The sequence below is a fragment of the Cibotium barometz genome, chromosome 48 (assembly GCF_041138505.1).
Source record: "Cibotium barometz isolate CiBa-2024 chromosome 48, ASM4113850v1, whole genome shotgun sequence".
NCBI lineage: Eukaryota > Viridiplantae > Streptophyta > Polypodiopsida > Cyatheales > Cibotiaceae > Cibotium > Cibotium barometz.
In genome coordinates, this window is record NC_141093.1 from 4,910,182 (window position 1) to 4,926,825 (window position 16,644).

At 41.8% G+C, this 16,644-nt stretch overlaps 1 protein-coding gene across 1 annotated transcript; it reads right to left on the reverse strand.

Annotated features, from left to right (window-relative positions):
• Positions 1-11,414: 11,414 nt before the first annotated feature.
• Positions 11,415-13,755, reverse strand: LOC147610731 (protein LEAD-SENSITIVE 1-like). Its single transcript, XM_086785241.1, has 2 exons — positions 13,596-13,755; positions 11,415-12,286 (listed from the first exon to the last, which is right to left on the reverse strand). Exons 1-2 carry the CDS (start codon positions 13,687-13,689, stop codon positions 11,601-11,603), a joined length of 780 nt encoding a protein of 259 aa, XP_086641367.1. The 5' UTR covers positions 13,690-13,755; the 3' UTR covers positions 11,415-11,600.
• Positions 13,756-16,644: the final 2,889 nt, after the last annotated feature.

Consider the following 16,644-nt stretch of genomic DNA (forward strand, 5'->3'; position numbering starts at 1 on the left):
TAGTGAGCAATTAACTGATAGCTTAATGTAGGCATGGATACTCAAAAACCAGTAAATTCTCATTAGGCCAATGTCTCAATTTATAGAGTTTACATCCACAAGATGCCAAGCATCTAATCCCAAGCATCTAATCCCACTGATCTCTCCTTGATTCACTCCACCTCTTTTGCTTGATTCTCTCCACCTCTTCACTTTTCCCAGAATATCTCCACACATCCTAAATCTTCTCATGCTACCCTTTATTCTCTCCCAGTAGATACCTCTCACCTTTTCATTGCTTCTCACTCATTTACAGATTCTCTTTTACAACCTCTTGCTAAGGGCTTGTTCCCGCACACACCCATTCACTTGTATATTTCAACACCTCCCCTCAAGTGAATAATCCTAGCACACCTGGACCCTATACCAAGTTTCCCTCTTACTTGGTACCCGCGACCAGTGCCTCAAGTCCCTAAACTCATAGTCCTTGACACTCTCTCTCTCTATGTGTTCAAGGCTTCCTACAAGTCCCTAAACTCATAGTCCTTGACACTCTCTCTCTCTATGTGTCCAAGGCTTCCTACAAGTGCTCGTGACCTTGACTAAAGTGCTCACACATACATCTACCACATGGCCTACATCATCAGTGGGCTCAGAGGTGGTTTTACTCTGTTGGGGTAGGTTACATTGGGTTGTGGGGTTTCTCTCTCTCTCTCTCTCTCTCAGAAAAGATAATCTGACTCCACTTCTTTTGGAGTCTCCATGAAGTTTGCCGATGTCATTCCTTCTCCACTGGGTTTGTTGATAGCAGTCTCTTGCCATGTGTCCTGGCTTCCCACAGTTGTGGCAAGTGAAGGTCCTTCCTCCTTATCCTTGTGAGAATCCTCCTTGGGTGAAGAATGCTTTTTCCTCTCCAGTTGTTGAGTCCACCCATTTCTTCTCTTTGACCTTCTCTTTGACCTTGGTCTCTTGCTCTAGTAGAGCTCCTTCTATCTCATGCAGCTTCAATTCAGGTAAATTTTTTAAGATTGCCACGATATTTTCATATTCACCTTTGTCCACACTCTTCAGAAGCATTGCTAGTGCCTCATCATCCTCTACCTTCTTACCAATGGTGGCTTCCAGTTGTTGCTTAATGCTTTTGTATTTGTTCAAGTGTGTGATTAAAGGTTCACTTTCCTTCATATCAAGTTTGTAGAATTGCATTAGCAGATTTATCTTTGAATTTTTTGCTTGAGTGCCAAATAATTTATTGAGTTCATCCCATGCATCTTTTACCCATTGTATCCATGTGATGTGGTGAATGATTTCATCATTTAAACTGAGTGCGATGAGTCCTAATGCTTTCTCATTCTTACTCTTCCACTCATTTTTCCCAATCACCTTTGGGCATTCATCTCTTCCCTCAACTAGCCCCCACAGATTTTTCCTCATGAGAAAATACATGGTTTTTGTTTACCATGTATAAAATTGCTCCCCATTAAATTTAGCTATCTCTTGTGCCGTGCTCATGAGATGATGTGAAGGGGGTCTTACCTCGATCCAATTCAAGATTCAAGGGCAATATCTACCCTTTTACAACTCAATCTGGTGTTTAAGTGATGATTACAAACAGATTTATCAGCAGCATAAATTCACCAAAAATTACATAAAGCCAAGGGTAACAAATCTGTACTGAATGGTTGGAGTATCAAACCATCTCCGAATTGTAATATGAAGTGATAGGGATCTGTATCAGATACACAATGGTAAATTTGAACCCTCAATTGTACCAAAATATAATGATTAGTGCTGATTAATCATTGATTAGTAAAATAATCCCCTATTTTGTGTGCGGGGAGGCCAGATCTGGGGCCTTTGAGTTCAAATGAGCTTAACTCCTTTCAAAGGCATCAATAGCAGTTAGTCTAGTAGAGGATTAAACCAAGAAACAAAAGATTTGACCAAACATTGAATGCTTAATCTCTGTTTTACCAAAGTCACTTGCAGAGTTGATGTAGAGCTTGATGCCACTTCTCCTTGAAGAATTTCACAAATCTAACATCACCAGCATCTAGAGCACCCTTGAAAACCCTTGAAGCCAAGAGGAATTAGACCAATTGCTTCTGTGGAGGAGTAGATCTACAAATTTCTTCCAGAAATAGGCGCCAGCAAATTTGTAATTTCCAGGAGCAGCCAGCGGCGATTTGGGCTTGGGGAGTGTATCTAGGAGGTGTGGTTAGAAGGTTGAAGCCTATTGTTAAGGCTGGAGGGAGAGGGAGCTCCTCCACCAGCTGGGGATGCATAGAATGGTTGAAAAAAGTCTTAAAAATGATTCTCTCTTAATCCTAATTAATAGGGTGATTAGCAAGATAATAAGCTCATAAATTGGATTAATTCGAAGCTAGGCTCTGATACCATATTAAAATGCAAGCAAAGTGATGAGCTATGGTGGATCAAATGCAAGAGTCGACATCATTAACAAAGAGATTAGATGATGATTAAGATGAGATTAGTGAGCAATTAACTGATAGCTTAATAATGTAGGCATGGATACTCAAAAACCAGCAAATTCTCATTAGGCCAATGCCTCAATTTATAGAGTTTACATCCACAAGATGCCAAGCATCTAATCCCACTGATCTCTCCTTGATTCACTCCACCTCCTTTGCTTGATTCTCTCCACCTCTTCACTTTTCCCAGAATATCTCCACACATCCTAAATCTTCTCATGCTACCCTTTATTCTCTCCCAGTAGATACCTCTCCCCTTTTCACTGCTTCTCACTCATTTACAGATTCTCTTTTATAGCCTCTTGCTAAGGGCTTGTTCCCGCACACACCCATTCACTTGTATATTTCAACAAATAGCCTGTTTCATATGATTGCATCCTAGGACGTCCCTTTATTAAAGAAATGAAAATGATCCATGATTAGGACATGAATCACATCTATATCCTGAAAAAAGACCAAAAATTTAAGATCAACTTGCGCACTTGGAAGGTCCATCCCATGAGTGACTGACCCTTTGTGGAAGATTCAGTATGCCAAACATGCCACAAAATTATTGAAGAGGAAAGGGATAGCTTGAAATTTAGACTCCTTCCAAAGACGGCAGACTCTAAGAATTAGATGCATATCCTTGCTACCTTGGATATACTTCCAAGACGCACAAGAACCCGGTTGTTCGGGAGATAGCTAACGTGCAAGAGATCATGTCCCTCTACATGCTAAGCACCACATGTCTACCTAAAGTCACCAATCACGAGCCTGAAAATGACAACAATGAGGAACCATTACGGGGGAACCATCCATGCATAACTAGTAAACCCAATGGTTTCTCTAGGGAGGAGACATATGTCTTCCATGATGACTCCAATGCACATTGGCTAAAATATGTAGGGGCGATTGAAGCGCACGAGTACTTCAGCCAAGTTTGGTGAAAGGAGCTCGCCAAGGCCTCTTACCCGATCCATATGATCCCCTCCACATGAAATGAACTTGTTGATCCCCAACCTAAACCCCAAAAGTTTTGATGCTCCTCCGTGCGCAAGAAGGCACGAAACAAAAAGTTAGCACTTGCAGAAAAAGAGGCCAAGAAATTGGTAGAAGAATAAAGTGCTAAAGAAAAGGAGACTAAACAAGTCTCCAAGCACTTTAGAAGCTTCACGATGGCCGATCGTTTTGTGCAATATGACTTGGCCCAAAGGACCCACAATGGAGAGCCAAGGACCTCTTATGATGGTCCAGCCAAGGTTAAAGAAGTTAACCAGGCAGGCCCGGGCGAAGCTCTGAGGCCTATCTACATAGGGGACCTCTTGGCCAAAGAAGAAAACTATCTCATCTCTCTTCTCACAGAATTCTAGGATTATTTTGCTTGGAAGTACACAGATATGAAGGGTGTACCTCTCGAAGTTGTCAAACATACCATCCCTATATGGCAGATGAAGCGAGACTAGTAAAGTAGAGAGCATACCCCATGAATCCTAAATACTCCAAGATGGTCCGGGAGGAAATTGACAGACTAATAGACACTGGATTCATCATGGTCCGGGAGGAAATTGACAGACTAATAGACGTCGGATTCATCATGGTTGTAGAGGAGCGTGAGCTACGGTCCTTCTTCTACTTTGCAATTTGATTACTGTATTAAGAGGGACCATGTGGGATGAAGCTGTCTCTTACACTTAGCAAATTAATGCTAGTGCTAGGATTAGCTTCATGAACTTTTCCCACTATGCCTGCTCTCAGTAGACAGTCCTTGTATATATGGTCAAATCCGCACCCTATGCATAAAGGGGTTAAGGTGGAAGCACTCACTGGAGTACTTGCCATTCCTTTTTTGATCGAGCACTCAGCTACTCTGTGAGGTCCTACACAATGATATCATTGCAAGGGTGGTTAGGTATACAGGGCACATCTGGTCTCCCTCTATCACATAGTGACTTAGAATCTGGGAGGGTGGACTATTCAATTCAAGGGGCTCAAAAGTGGTCCCTTTAGCATCTTTCCCCTCATCACCTTCTTCAAAGATTTCCATCAAGGTTAACTGATAAACAGGGGTGATTCGAGGTAATGGGGGTTGTGGTAGAAGTACAGGGGGTGGTAAGGAAAGTTTTGATACCCTAAGAATTCCTCTCTAGGCCACTTCATGGCCTAGTTGAGGTGCATTCTGTAGTGCAGGTGCTGGCAAGGCCAATGGTTGCCTAGGGTTTGCTACAAGGCTTGAGGCAAGGCTCAAGCTTGAGCAACTCTTTGTTGCTGATGATTAGCAACAATTAGCAATTTCATGATTGCCCCATCTTTGGCAATAAGTGCAGTAGAGAGTTGGACGCGATCTCAGATGTGGACACTCCTTGCTAGTATGGTTAGCTCGACAAATTGGACACTGCATTAGTTCTCTCTTGAGGAAAAGATGGGGTTGGCTGACTCGATCCAGGCCTTGGCTGGTTCTCCAATGCTAATGCTGGGTCATTTGCTACATTAGCCATTCAACATGTTGTCCTGAGGTGGACTCCTTGCTTTTCTCGTGTCAAATCTCATATGCTGGTTGTTTTGAAGGAAGCCTTGGATGTGCCCTCATGCAGTTCTCGGGAACACGTTCCTTTGAAATTATCCTCAAAGTCCATAGCACTCCTGCAGCATTGCTCAAAGGAAGTGTGGGCTAGAGCATACAAGGAATTATGCGAGGGTACATCATCAAGGCCTTCAAAGAATCTCCCGATCGGCCTTTCATTAGAGAACTTGTCTCTATCACTACAGCGGGAATGTAGATACCTCACCCAATTGATGTAGTCCTGAATGGTTTCCCTAATCTTCTGTTTTATGTTGTGTAGTTGCTCAACTGGACTCCATCGAGTTCCTTGGCGGAGTATCCAACTTTGAAGGCCTTTTTGGCTGTCAGAAGACACATCTACCTTGCACAATTAATTGACCCAAGAAGCGTACGCCCGTACCATCTCAAGACACCCCATACCATCTCAAGGCACACCCATACCATCTCAAGACACGTCCGTGTCCTTATCAAGAGTATGCCCATTCCTTCTACCCACCATGGCCATGACTTTCACAAGAGTACGCCCGTCTCTTCCTCCTTCCAAGCGTATGCTCGTACCCTTCTATTAGCCATGTCCGTGTCTTCCGAAAGCGAACGCTCATTCTGTCTTTCAAGCGTACACCTGTACCTTAACTAGCGTAGGACCATACCTTTTAAAAAAAAGTAGAATCTGTCTAGAGGGAGATCCAGCACTACTGCTTCCCACCTTCATGCACTTACGCTAGGGAAAATTGGTGTGAAACAACCCTCTGTTCATCAAACAACATAGATCTTCCTGACGCTTCTACGCTTATAAGACCAGACCCTTTGATCAACACAGCATGGAGCCAAACAGTGTTGGTCTTTGACAGCACCATTGAGAGTGAGGAGCATCCTAGCACGTGGCACGCTACCCCTGACTTAGAGACAGGAGGACTGGTGGCTCAGTGCACGGACATACCACTTACCTTGGAGCAAGAACCAAAGTCCCCTACACATTCACAAAGAAGTCTCACTTTGAGACTTCGAAACTTTATCTTAGGAAATGCACGATCAGACAATCTGCAAGCCAGGGATAGAGGCATGGAACGCAGCCCGAAAGAGAGCCCACGCTACCTCTAGACCATAGAATAGAAATGGGGCAAAGCGAAAGTATCCCAACCCAGACTAATCCACCAGTTTGGGGGGCTATGCCCACCACTAGAATGGCCAACTCATACCACGACCATAGGCCAGTGGAACCAACTATCCAGGGGCTTGAAACGTCCTATTGAAGAGAGAGAGCCTACCCAGCTTAATCATATCAACCCGCAGCACCAATGTACCAACAGTACCCGCCTTGCGGGGCACACCCTAGATACCATATGGGACCTTATAAAGCACAAATCGGTCCTCCCTTGGGACACGGACCCCCGATGGTATATTATCTACGTGGCCCAGTTCCCCCACCTATCTTACCCTAACCACTAGCACCCGCTCCAGCCATGGCAAGGACTAACTTCTGAAACATTAAAGATAGCCATGGAAATAGGGAGGGGGATAGCTGCCGAAATTACATCGCCAACACTAGTTCAGTTGTGGCACAAGGGCCAAGACAAGAGCGAAACAAACTAGCCAACATCACTAAGTTGATCACCAAGTTCGATGGAACTGGAGATCCCATACCACACTTAGAAATCTTTAATCAGATATGTGAGGCATTCGACCATGTGGATGATCAAGTCAAGAAGGTGAGTGCCTTTGGCCTCACCCTAGATGGCAAAGCTGGCCAGTGGTTTAGGTCCCTAAAGGTAGAGGATAAGGCCACCTTTGATTTAAAATGGCCGGCCACCCATTTATAATTGGGGGCCCAAAACTACCTTCCTAGCTCAATGTACATCTAGGTGCATTCTTGTGAGACTAGCATTACACAAGTCGTATAAGTTCGGTCATCCCATATATCTTTTTCATTACGTGCTTAGCGTGGTTACATAAAAATGGATTACAAGAAGCGTAACCACGCTTGAAAAATGAGACGCGTGTTTAAAAAAAAGCTAATTTCACATCCATTTGCATGACTATCTACTCTTGTTAAGAAACTAAGGCTAGGACTATTGGAATTATGTTCAATCTAGCTATGGAGCAAATGTCTTCTCTAGAAGTTCAATCCCTCAACATGTAAATCCCTTCACCATAAGCTAGGTCTTTTCCTTCTCGAGTAAGCAATATTTACTTTGCTTTATATACCCACGTGGTGCCCATGACCTTGCATTTTTTTCGTTGATCTCCCAAGTGTGGCTCTTTATGATGAAGCGGTACTCTATGTTTGCATGGCTCCTATCCATGGATCTGCTTATGCTTCTTCCAAACTTTTGGGCTATTTAGCTTCCATAATCTCTGCAATGAGTGAATAATTGAAAATATCAGCTTGGCCCCTCTTTTCTCCTTTTCCTCTTTAAATTGATGGCATACTTAAGGTGGTGCATCAACAAGGATGGTCGTTGGATTCTTGCTATCCAAGAGTTTCTTTGCCACTTGGGTAGTGTTCTCTTTGTAGTCTCTTTGGAAAGGGAGATCATGGAGATCATTGTTTTGCATCTAGTTGTAATGATTGCTATTGGTTCTAGATAAAGTGGATGGATCCACTTCCTCCACTTGATGGGGCTATTCCAAAAACACCACATCACAACTTATCTCAAGATCTTTCTTGCCTTGGGGTTGTAGAGCCTACACTTTGATATTGTATCCTAGAAAGATGCACTTGTGTATTTTTGGATCCCACTTGGTCATGTTTGAGTTTGAAACTCATGTGAACTATGCATAAAACATTGACTTCAAAGGCTTCAGAATATGAACATGAAGGCTTCTTTCTAGAGTAGGCATGTTTAGGGAGTTATCCTCTTGACAGATGCCTTGACGTAACTCCCATTAAGAATATGCACCATAGTATTAACTGCCTCAACTCAAAATCTATTTGGTCATTCTTTCACCTTGATTATACTTCAAGCTATCTCTAGAACTATGAAATTCGTGTGTTTTGGAACACCATTTTGCTTGGGTGGTATGATCGGTGGGTGTGGTAAACTACCGCTTGCTCCTTGCAGTAAGGTGTGAATCTCATTGAAGTGAATTATGTAATTTTGTCCCTGCCTCATTCCATTAACACCTACATTTCTAAACTTTCCAAAATCTTCAACCTTATCATTCTAAAAATATTCTCACATCTTCAACAACATAAGTAGGAAGGACCACCCAGATTTGTGGTTGGCATCTTTCCATAAATATCAACATAAGTAGGAAGAACCACCCAAAGTTGTGGTTGGCTTCATTCTATAACTGGCTTCTTGTGAAAATGGGTGCTAAAGTTGCTTACCCATTATACAAGCTTCTTATGCATTTGGCATCACTAGAAATACTAGTAGGTGAATCACAATTACATCTTTTTCAAGACTGCAAAGCTCAATTGTCCAAATCTCTCATATCATAGCTTGTGTCCACATTGGCTTGGATAGAAAAAGTTAAAGAGTTTGTAGAGATTGATACGTCTAGTTTCTCTCCAAACAACATTCACACTAGCATCCAAGATGAGTGTACCATCCCAATTGAAGTGAACTCTCATGTCACGACATTCAAGTGATACCTGTGACAAAGAACATGCCTCTTGATGTTTGGTACATAGAGACATTCGATATCTTTTTATTTACACCATTACTTGAACAAAAAGAGATAGTACCCATGCCCTTGGCTTGACATTTGGCATCATTCTCGATCACTATAATGATGACATCTCCTACTAGCTGTAGAGATGTATGCACGGTTCTTGATTGGTCATATATAGGGATGTGTGTTTGCATCCTTCTTCTACATGCCAAAACAAGAATGTGAGCTAGCAAAATTGTTTGAGTTGGATCTTGTGGATTCGATATTACTATTGCCTTTATCTTAAACTTTTCGAGAGTGTAATGTTCCATCAAGCTTTCCTTCATTGCCAAAGCGCCATGTAGTTAAGCCCATGAGGCATTTCTTGCAAGTTGAGCCAATTTTTCAAATCTACTGGCACATAACTTCTTGCCAAAGATCCTTGCCTAAAGCCCAAGCTATGATACCATGTAAGTAGTTACAACTTGTGTGTCAACACAAACACCAAGATCTATATATAGAACAAGGTTCAATAAGATAGCTAAATGGAGAATCATCTGAATTACTATTACAAACCAATATTACAATTGATAGAAATGGCCTCCCACATGGGAGCTTAGATAGACAGTGAGAAAGCTATATGTAATATAGAAAGGCAAGCTACCAAATATGTATATGTAATATAGAAAGGCAAGCTACCAAATATGTATATGTATACTGCCTAGGGGCAGTTGTCGAGTTGACCAACCTATGTTGGGCCCAATGAACCACATCACCCAATTTGGGTTATAATATATGAAACGGAAGGCCTATAGTCATGGTACAACATCTAGACCTATTTGAGGTTGCCTAGTGCCCGTTTAGACATAGTAACCCAATGATCATGTGTCTCAAGAAGATTTCCCTCTACCCTTAGTGTGGTCCAATTTGGGTGTAATCTCACACTTCTGCTTGCATGTAGCCTATTTAGTATTATGCCAAACGTATGTACTAAGCCATCCTTACCCATGGATGGCCCATATGTTATGGGCCATCCCCATGATGTCCAAATACGGATATGTCAGTACTCATACACAAAGCCACTTCTCCATATGAATGGGGCGGTACAATGTAGAGCTATCCAATACTTGCAGTCAAAATAACAAGGATGACACATTGATTTCCAATACTCGCGGTCAAGAAGACAAGTTCATACATTGTAAACCTAGCCAATACTCATGGTCGAGATAACAATCTATCTCTATTACTCTTATAGAGTCATAATTCAATTTTCAGTATTTATGTTCTTTATTTTTTTCATGGCACTCGGCATCATTGTACTATTCATGGTCTCATAGGCCCTTGGAGTCTTTTATAGACATCTCTCTCTCTCTCTCTCTCTCTCTCTCTCTCTCTCTCTCATATATATTCAATATAATTGCACATGTGTGTGAAAGAGGTGGTTGGGGACAGGGGCAAAGAGGAGAGGCAGGGAGGGGACGGGGCACACTTCTGCTTTGCAATGTAGTTATAAAAGAAGTTGAAAAGCGTGACAACATCGTCAACAAATCTAAGCCGTGCAAAACACCTTGAGCTGAACCACAGCTCTACTTGGCAATCCAAATACATTGCCTTCACTAGTCTATTTCATTTTCTCAATGGCATTGCACGCACTCTCAAAAGTCATACGTGATAACTACGATAAAATGGTCTCATAGGCCCTCGGGTCTTTTGTAGACGTTGATACCTCTCTCTCCCATAGTGTGTGTGTGTAATACAAGAGGACCCTCGCACTACCTTTCTGCCACCAACAAGTGGGGCAGATTGGCTAGTGCGAGGGCCCTTATAATGGCCATAATCCACCCGAGTTCAAGTCCCACCGTTGGTCGTATATGCCCTTGTGTTGTATTCTACCAACGTTAATACCTCTCTCTCTCTCTCTCTCACACACACACACACACACACACACACACATTCAATATTTTGCATGTACGTGTGAAGGGGGGGGGTGTTGAGTATGTAAAAGTTGACAAGCATGACAATGCAGCCAACAAATCTAAGCCATGCAAAACACCTTCACCTGAGCCACAGCTCTACTTGGCAATCCAAAAACACCCCCTTTACTACAGTCTATTTCAATTTGAATGGCATTGCTTAACAATCCTATTGCATCCCCTTTACTACAGTTTAATTCAATTTGCATTTTCTCAATGGCATCACACGCACTCTTAAGTCATACATGATAACTAGGATAAAATATAAAAATTGCCTTTTCACTTTGACATTGGTACATCAGATCGTAAGACATACATGATTACTAAGATAAATCATATAAATTGCCTTTCACTTTGACATTGGTACATCAAACCTTACTATCAATCTCATGGAGTTTCACAACAAAGCTTACCACAGCATATGATGCAGAAATGCACAGAGAAAGCATCGAGAATCTGGAACTCAACTCTCAAGCTTTCAAAAACAAATCTAAAGATGTAAGCAAGCTCATGAAGCCTTTTGCATCAAACCGTATGACTACAAAGCTCTATCTAACCTTTTAAACTTAAGCAATGCACTAAACGCTTCATACCAATATTATGCAATATTTTTACAGCTATGTTCGAAAACATGCCAAGGTATACCAAAAGTTATAAAGTAATGTTGGCAGATGTTGAGACTTCTTCTAAAAATACTCCCTTTTACTAACTAAACATAAACAATTTGGTCAAGCTTAGAGATTTTACTTGCATTCACCTGCCTACTGTAGGAAAATCAAGACCCATTATGAAAGATTCAACCCCGAAAGGATCAGATAGCACTGCCTCGACTAAACCAAGAAAGACTGCATTGCAAACCATCGAATGTCTTGAATCTAGTCTTAGAATCAAGTCCAGTTCATAGCCTAATCTCCTGCTTTACAGAGTCGGTAGCACCTATCATTTGTGCATCTTAAGGCTACCAAACCTTCAAACTAAGAGATTATATGGCATCATTAGCACCCCATCATTGCTTCTCTAACCTACCAGATGAGCAGACCGAACATCCTGAAGCTGCAAGACTGCAGAAATTGGGCCTATTCTGGCAACCAAGGCCTCAACTGGAACCTTTACCACATCCTTCCGATTGCCTAGATCCGCAAAATATCTGCTGAAGCAATACATACCTGCTGTGACTGCAGCCATCCCCAATGGCTCTGCCATGATAAAATTCAGAGGAGCAGAGCAGAGAGCTGCCAAAGGTGCTCCAAGAAAGGAAACAGCTTGCCCGCTTGTCCCAATGGTATTGTCATTCGTTATCAAAAGGCCTGTCTTGCAGTATGTTGCAAAATCTTCGCAATTGTTTCGGAAAATATGGTAGCAGCCAAACCCATTATCCAAGAGGTAATTAGCACGATGAAGCACCACTTCCGGAGGATCTGACAACGCAAGCGTGCAAGTTCCACCCCGACCTTTGGCAAGAAAAACGGCTGTGTTTTCCCCGTACTCAAAACGATACAGGGGACATCCAGAGAGAAAACAATTCAAACAGGAAAGCAAGACTCCATTGCTATCTTTGTTTGAGCCACATTTCTCACATGGGGTGGAAGCATGAGGAGTTGACCTAGAGCTTGTCAAGAACAAGTCTATGAAGGTGCCTGTCCCCAGTTCCTGACCTTGTCCTCTGGTAAAATGAATCACTTTACCATCACCGACATAAATGCCTGCATTTGTAGTTGTGAAGGGGAAAAATTCAGATATTTACCTTTACACAAACAACATTCAAATGCTAAGCATATTGCAGAACTGACAGAGATAAAAGAGAAGAGTGTAAGACACTGTTCTGTCCATGATCTCAAGAAACACATCCCCCCCCCCCCCTTAAAAAAAAAAAAAAAAACCAAAAAGTCATGTAAGCTATTGTACTCCCTTTAATCCTCCTGCACCAGCTGTATGATCCATAATACTCCCTTTCGTCCTAATGCAACAGATAGCTGCCTAAACTTGAAGAGCTATTCTTTTATGCCATGAGATAATCATCCATGGTCCTATCTAAGACCTTCTGGTGAGCTCAGCAGTGTGCAGTAAAGAACTGAGCCTGGACCACCATCTCCTGTCTCACCCACTCAGCCGAAGGAGAGACAAATAGCAAAAGTATGGTCAAAGGTGCTGCCATCCAGGGAAGAGGCTGTCTGACAGGAAATCGGAGGTAGGGGTGCAGATTTCCCTATATGAAAAGACTTAGCGTGTCCAAATTGCCGGGTCTTGTGTGGGGAGCTTCAAGTCAACCTCATTTTATACTCCTGCTGCAAGCATCTCCTGATCATAACACAGCTTATACCAACCATCATACTGAGAAGCACTCGCAAGATTCCTTTAGCTTACCCCTAATCTATAAAGTATCCCTTCAAAATAACCATACAAAAGGTTCAATAACTGACTCACACCAATAGCATTTTAAGCTCTCTCTCCCCTACATGGAAGGTAACAACCATGATTCCAAGGGAGAGTAACGTCCGTGCAAGTGCACCTTGTTCAGGCTTACTAAGTAGTCCTGAATTTACTCCATACAAAAGGCTGGATGATTGACTCACCAAGGGTGAAATCTCTAGATACCACAACTCTCAGGCTTACTGCCTAGTGTCCTCCTTGATGCAACTTTCAGTGTGTAACTCAACCGAAGTCTTACAAGTCACCTATATAAGCTCCAACCATAGCTACATACAATAGCAATTTCCACACCTGGTGTCCACTTGAGGGCAGCCTCCCATACTATAGATCAGGGAAAACCCTAGCAAATTTGCATGAAAATAACACATTGACCCATTTCTAATGCAATCAGAGGAGCCCATGAGGTTAAGTACTTTTCATCGTAGTATTTCAAATACGAAAACACACACACACACACACACAAATTACTAGAGATTAACAATGAATGCATTTTTTGAAATTGTGTGATTAGCACAGGATACAGAGGCGAAGCCTACAACAGATCTATCGAAAATTCAAGCACAAGGTGCAGAAAACCCGTACCGTGGTGCGCGTAGGAGTAAGCGAAGCGCCAGGAGTAGACGTGGTCTCCGGGCTGAAGCTCTTCTCGCGAGACGCGGTTGGAGAGGAGCCCCATTCCAAGGTGCCTGTCGTATTGAGAGATTCAAGAGAGGTACGTGTGTGTGAAGGAGACGACCGGCACGAAGCGGCGGAAGCGCCACCTAAGCCAAAATACTTACGCATTAGCTTTTGACACGTGGATATACTTCTCTGACGTGGACATTTCCAAATCAGGGCACATTTCCACCTTCTCTTTCTGTAAATGGTTTTGGACTCAATAAAAAGGGCACATTTCCACCAACTCTTTATCTGAATGGTTTTTAGAGTAAAAGACAAAAAATAAATAAAAATCAGCATATGCTTTCAATGAGGAATAATCTTATAACCCATGGTGTAAAACACTCGGCAGGTAGAAGAAGGCGGGTAGAAGAAGGACACCATAGCTTCATGTTCGGGTTATTCAATCTACATTTTAGCAAAGTGCATTCTACATGTGTATCTGTAATGAAGGGATATTTTAAATGCCAAGATTGTAAATAGAATAAACCTATTATTAGGTAGCAACTATAAATAGAGCCGTTGGGACTTTTGGATCATTTTGTAATTGGCTATGGTCATTCTTGGAGTACGCATGAGTACTTCATTTGAGCTATCGTGGGAGCTAGCTCGTGGTCCTTCATGTGTGGATTATCACATGGCTTCCTTGGGTATAGCTTAGACCCATACGTTTGTCGCTTTCATCTTCATCTTGTTGATGCTACGCACATGCCATGGATCTATGTAGTTCACAACATACGTTTTCTATTTTGTGCAATTTGATGTCTTGGAATATCTTGCTTACATTGGTGTGGGAAGCCTTGGTGCCATGGAAAGAATGTAGGGAACAACCCAATGTGATGGGGCTTTGCCCAACCACACTGGGAAGCACAAACAACTCAACTGAGAAACCCGTTTACCGTGGCCTAGCACATGAATGCACGGTCAAGGGGGTGTCACTGACCTCATGAAAGCCGGTTGCTTGGGATTCTCAAAGGAGGCAATGTTGTTGCATAGCCACACCCGAAAGCTCCATTCCACTACCACTAGCTGCACCACTGCACGCCAATAGAAGCTCGACCCTCCTCACCACTCAATCTTACACACTCACTCTCTCACACACATGCAAGCAAGCATACATAAGAGCTCAAACAAGTAGAAGGCAAGCAAACAAGTAATAGTATAGAAGAGTAGAGAAGAGAACTCTTATCATTATGCATAAAAGAATGAGAGGTGAGAGTTACATTTTGCCTCTTATGTGTAGCTTCTAGGGTTTACACTCTTGGGCGTGGTCAAAGTTAAAAATTATGTCCAGGGCTCATTCGATCACTCTAGCTTGTGCAAACACCTAATCCACAAATAGTACTCTCCACCTAACATCTCACAGTGCACCTTTAATAGACAAGCAGTGATCACATACACAAAATTATACACTATAAGCACATTCCATTTAATCACTCTCGCTTGTGCAAACACCTAATCCACAAATAGTACTCTCCACCTAACATCTCACAGGGCACCTTTAATAGACAAGCAGTGATCACATACACAAAATTATACACTATAGGCACATTCCAATGAAATCCAACATTTCCAGAGTAACTTCGACCAAAATTGTTGAAGATGGTAAGGTGGTCGGCATCAATGTTATAGAGGTCTTCGACAAGGGTTAACATACCCCCCTTCTTAGATTTCGTCCTCGGAATATGTCGATGAAGATGCGTCGAGGTTGTATGTTGAATGTGTGTTGGTGTTGAAAATGTCGGTTGTCTTGTAAGGTCTGCAAGGCAACATGGTATAACCAATAAGGTGTGCTAATGGAAAATTATTGAACTTTAAGCACAATACAAATACTTAATCAAGCAATGAGAAAATTTTGTTGACTTATCAAATTTTCCTAGGTAAAATAAGGGTAAATATTAAGGTTGGTCCAAATTCTATCTAAACCAAAAATGAGCAAAGAACATGTCTTGGGTTATGATCCTAGTCTCTACACATAATCATTGTTGTGAAACCATCTCTAGCTATTATCTAGCCTCATAAATGAAACTATTCTTATTCTTAAAAAAAAGAAAAAGAAATTATAAAGTTTATTTCAAAGATAAAAAGGTAAGAGTAGGGCACCACCCTCCAAAGACCCAAGCAATGGGCTAGAGACTCATACAAGAGTATCTAAGAACCGCCAAGTCCCTCGATAGCGATGGTTTTTTTGACCGTTTAGCCACAAGGTCCCATCCCATAAAGATCAAGGCTACGGTCCTAAGGCTCTATCACTAAAAGCCAAAAGCCCTACCAAGATTTCACATGGCAATGGTTATCTTCTTGGGCCTTTCTTTTTCTTTTGTTTTCTTTTTTAAAATTTAATTTTTAAAATTGTTTTCTTAAAAAAAACTACTCACTTTCACAATCCACCTAGAAGCTCTACTCTAACTAAAGAGGGCACACTAACAAAGTTGGAGTACCTAGCATACTCCAATGGTATAATTCAAAGTCGATCTAAGTAAAGATTGAACTAGGAACAAATCCTTAATGGTAATCCAAGTAATAACTAGAAGAAAGATAGGCCAGTCACACAAGAGGATACACGCAAACACTCAAACAAATATTAAATGGAAATTATATATTAAAAATTTCGAAAGTGAAAACAATAGCAATATTTGAGAGAATACACCTGGTTAGTTATATGGTTGGAAAGTTGGTCTTATAGAATTGTACTTGTAATGTTGAGAACTTCCATTGTTGCTTCTTGTGAACCTTTAAAAAAATTTCGAAATCATTGCCAACAACTCATCCTCATCAGATAGCCATAACTCATATATTGGGTTGGACTCAGTGTCAGTAAGCTCATCATCCTCACGATTTGATTCTAATATATATGCCTCCTTTGGCGTACAAGGCAACAGTCTGAGTGCATCCTCACTGTGATATGGCATGGGTACTACTACATGCAAGTCAGCTAAGTAGCTACCACTAGCTAAGCTGTCAAGGAAATGAC

What these genes read in the sequence shown, in the direction of transcription:
- LOC147610731 (XM_086785241.1), bottom strand. Translation starts at nt 13,689, where the DNA reads ATGGGGCTCCTCTCCAACCGCGTCTCGCGAGAAGAGCTTCAGCCCGGA. An exon ending in TTACTCCTACGCGCACCACG is followed by an intron (nt 12,287 to 13,595) that starts GTACGGGTTTTC and finishes CTACAAATGCAG; the next exon opens with GCATTTATGTCGGTGATGGT.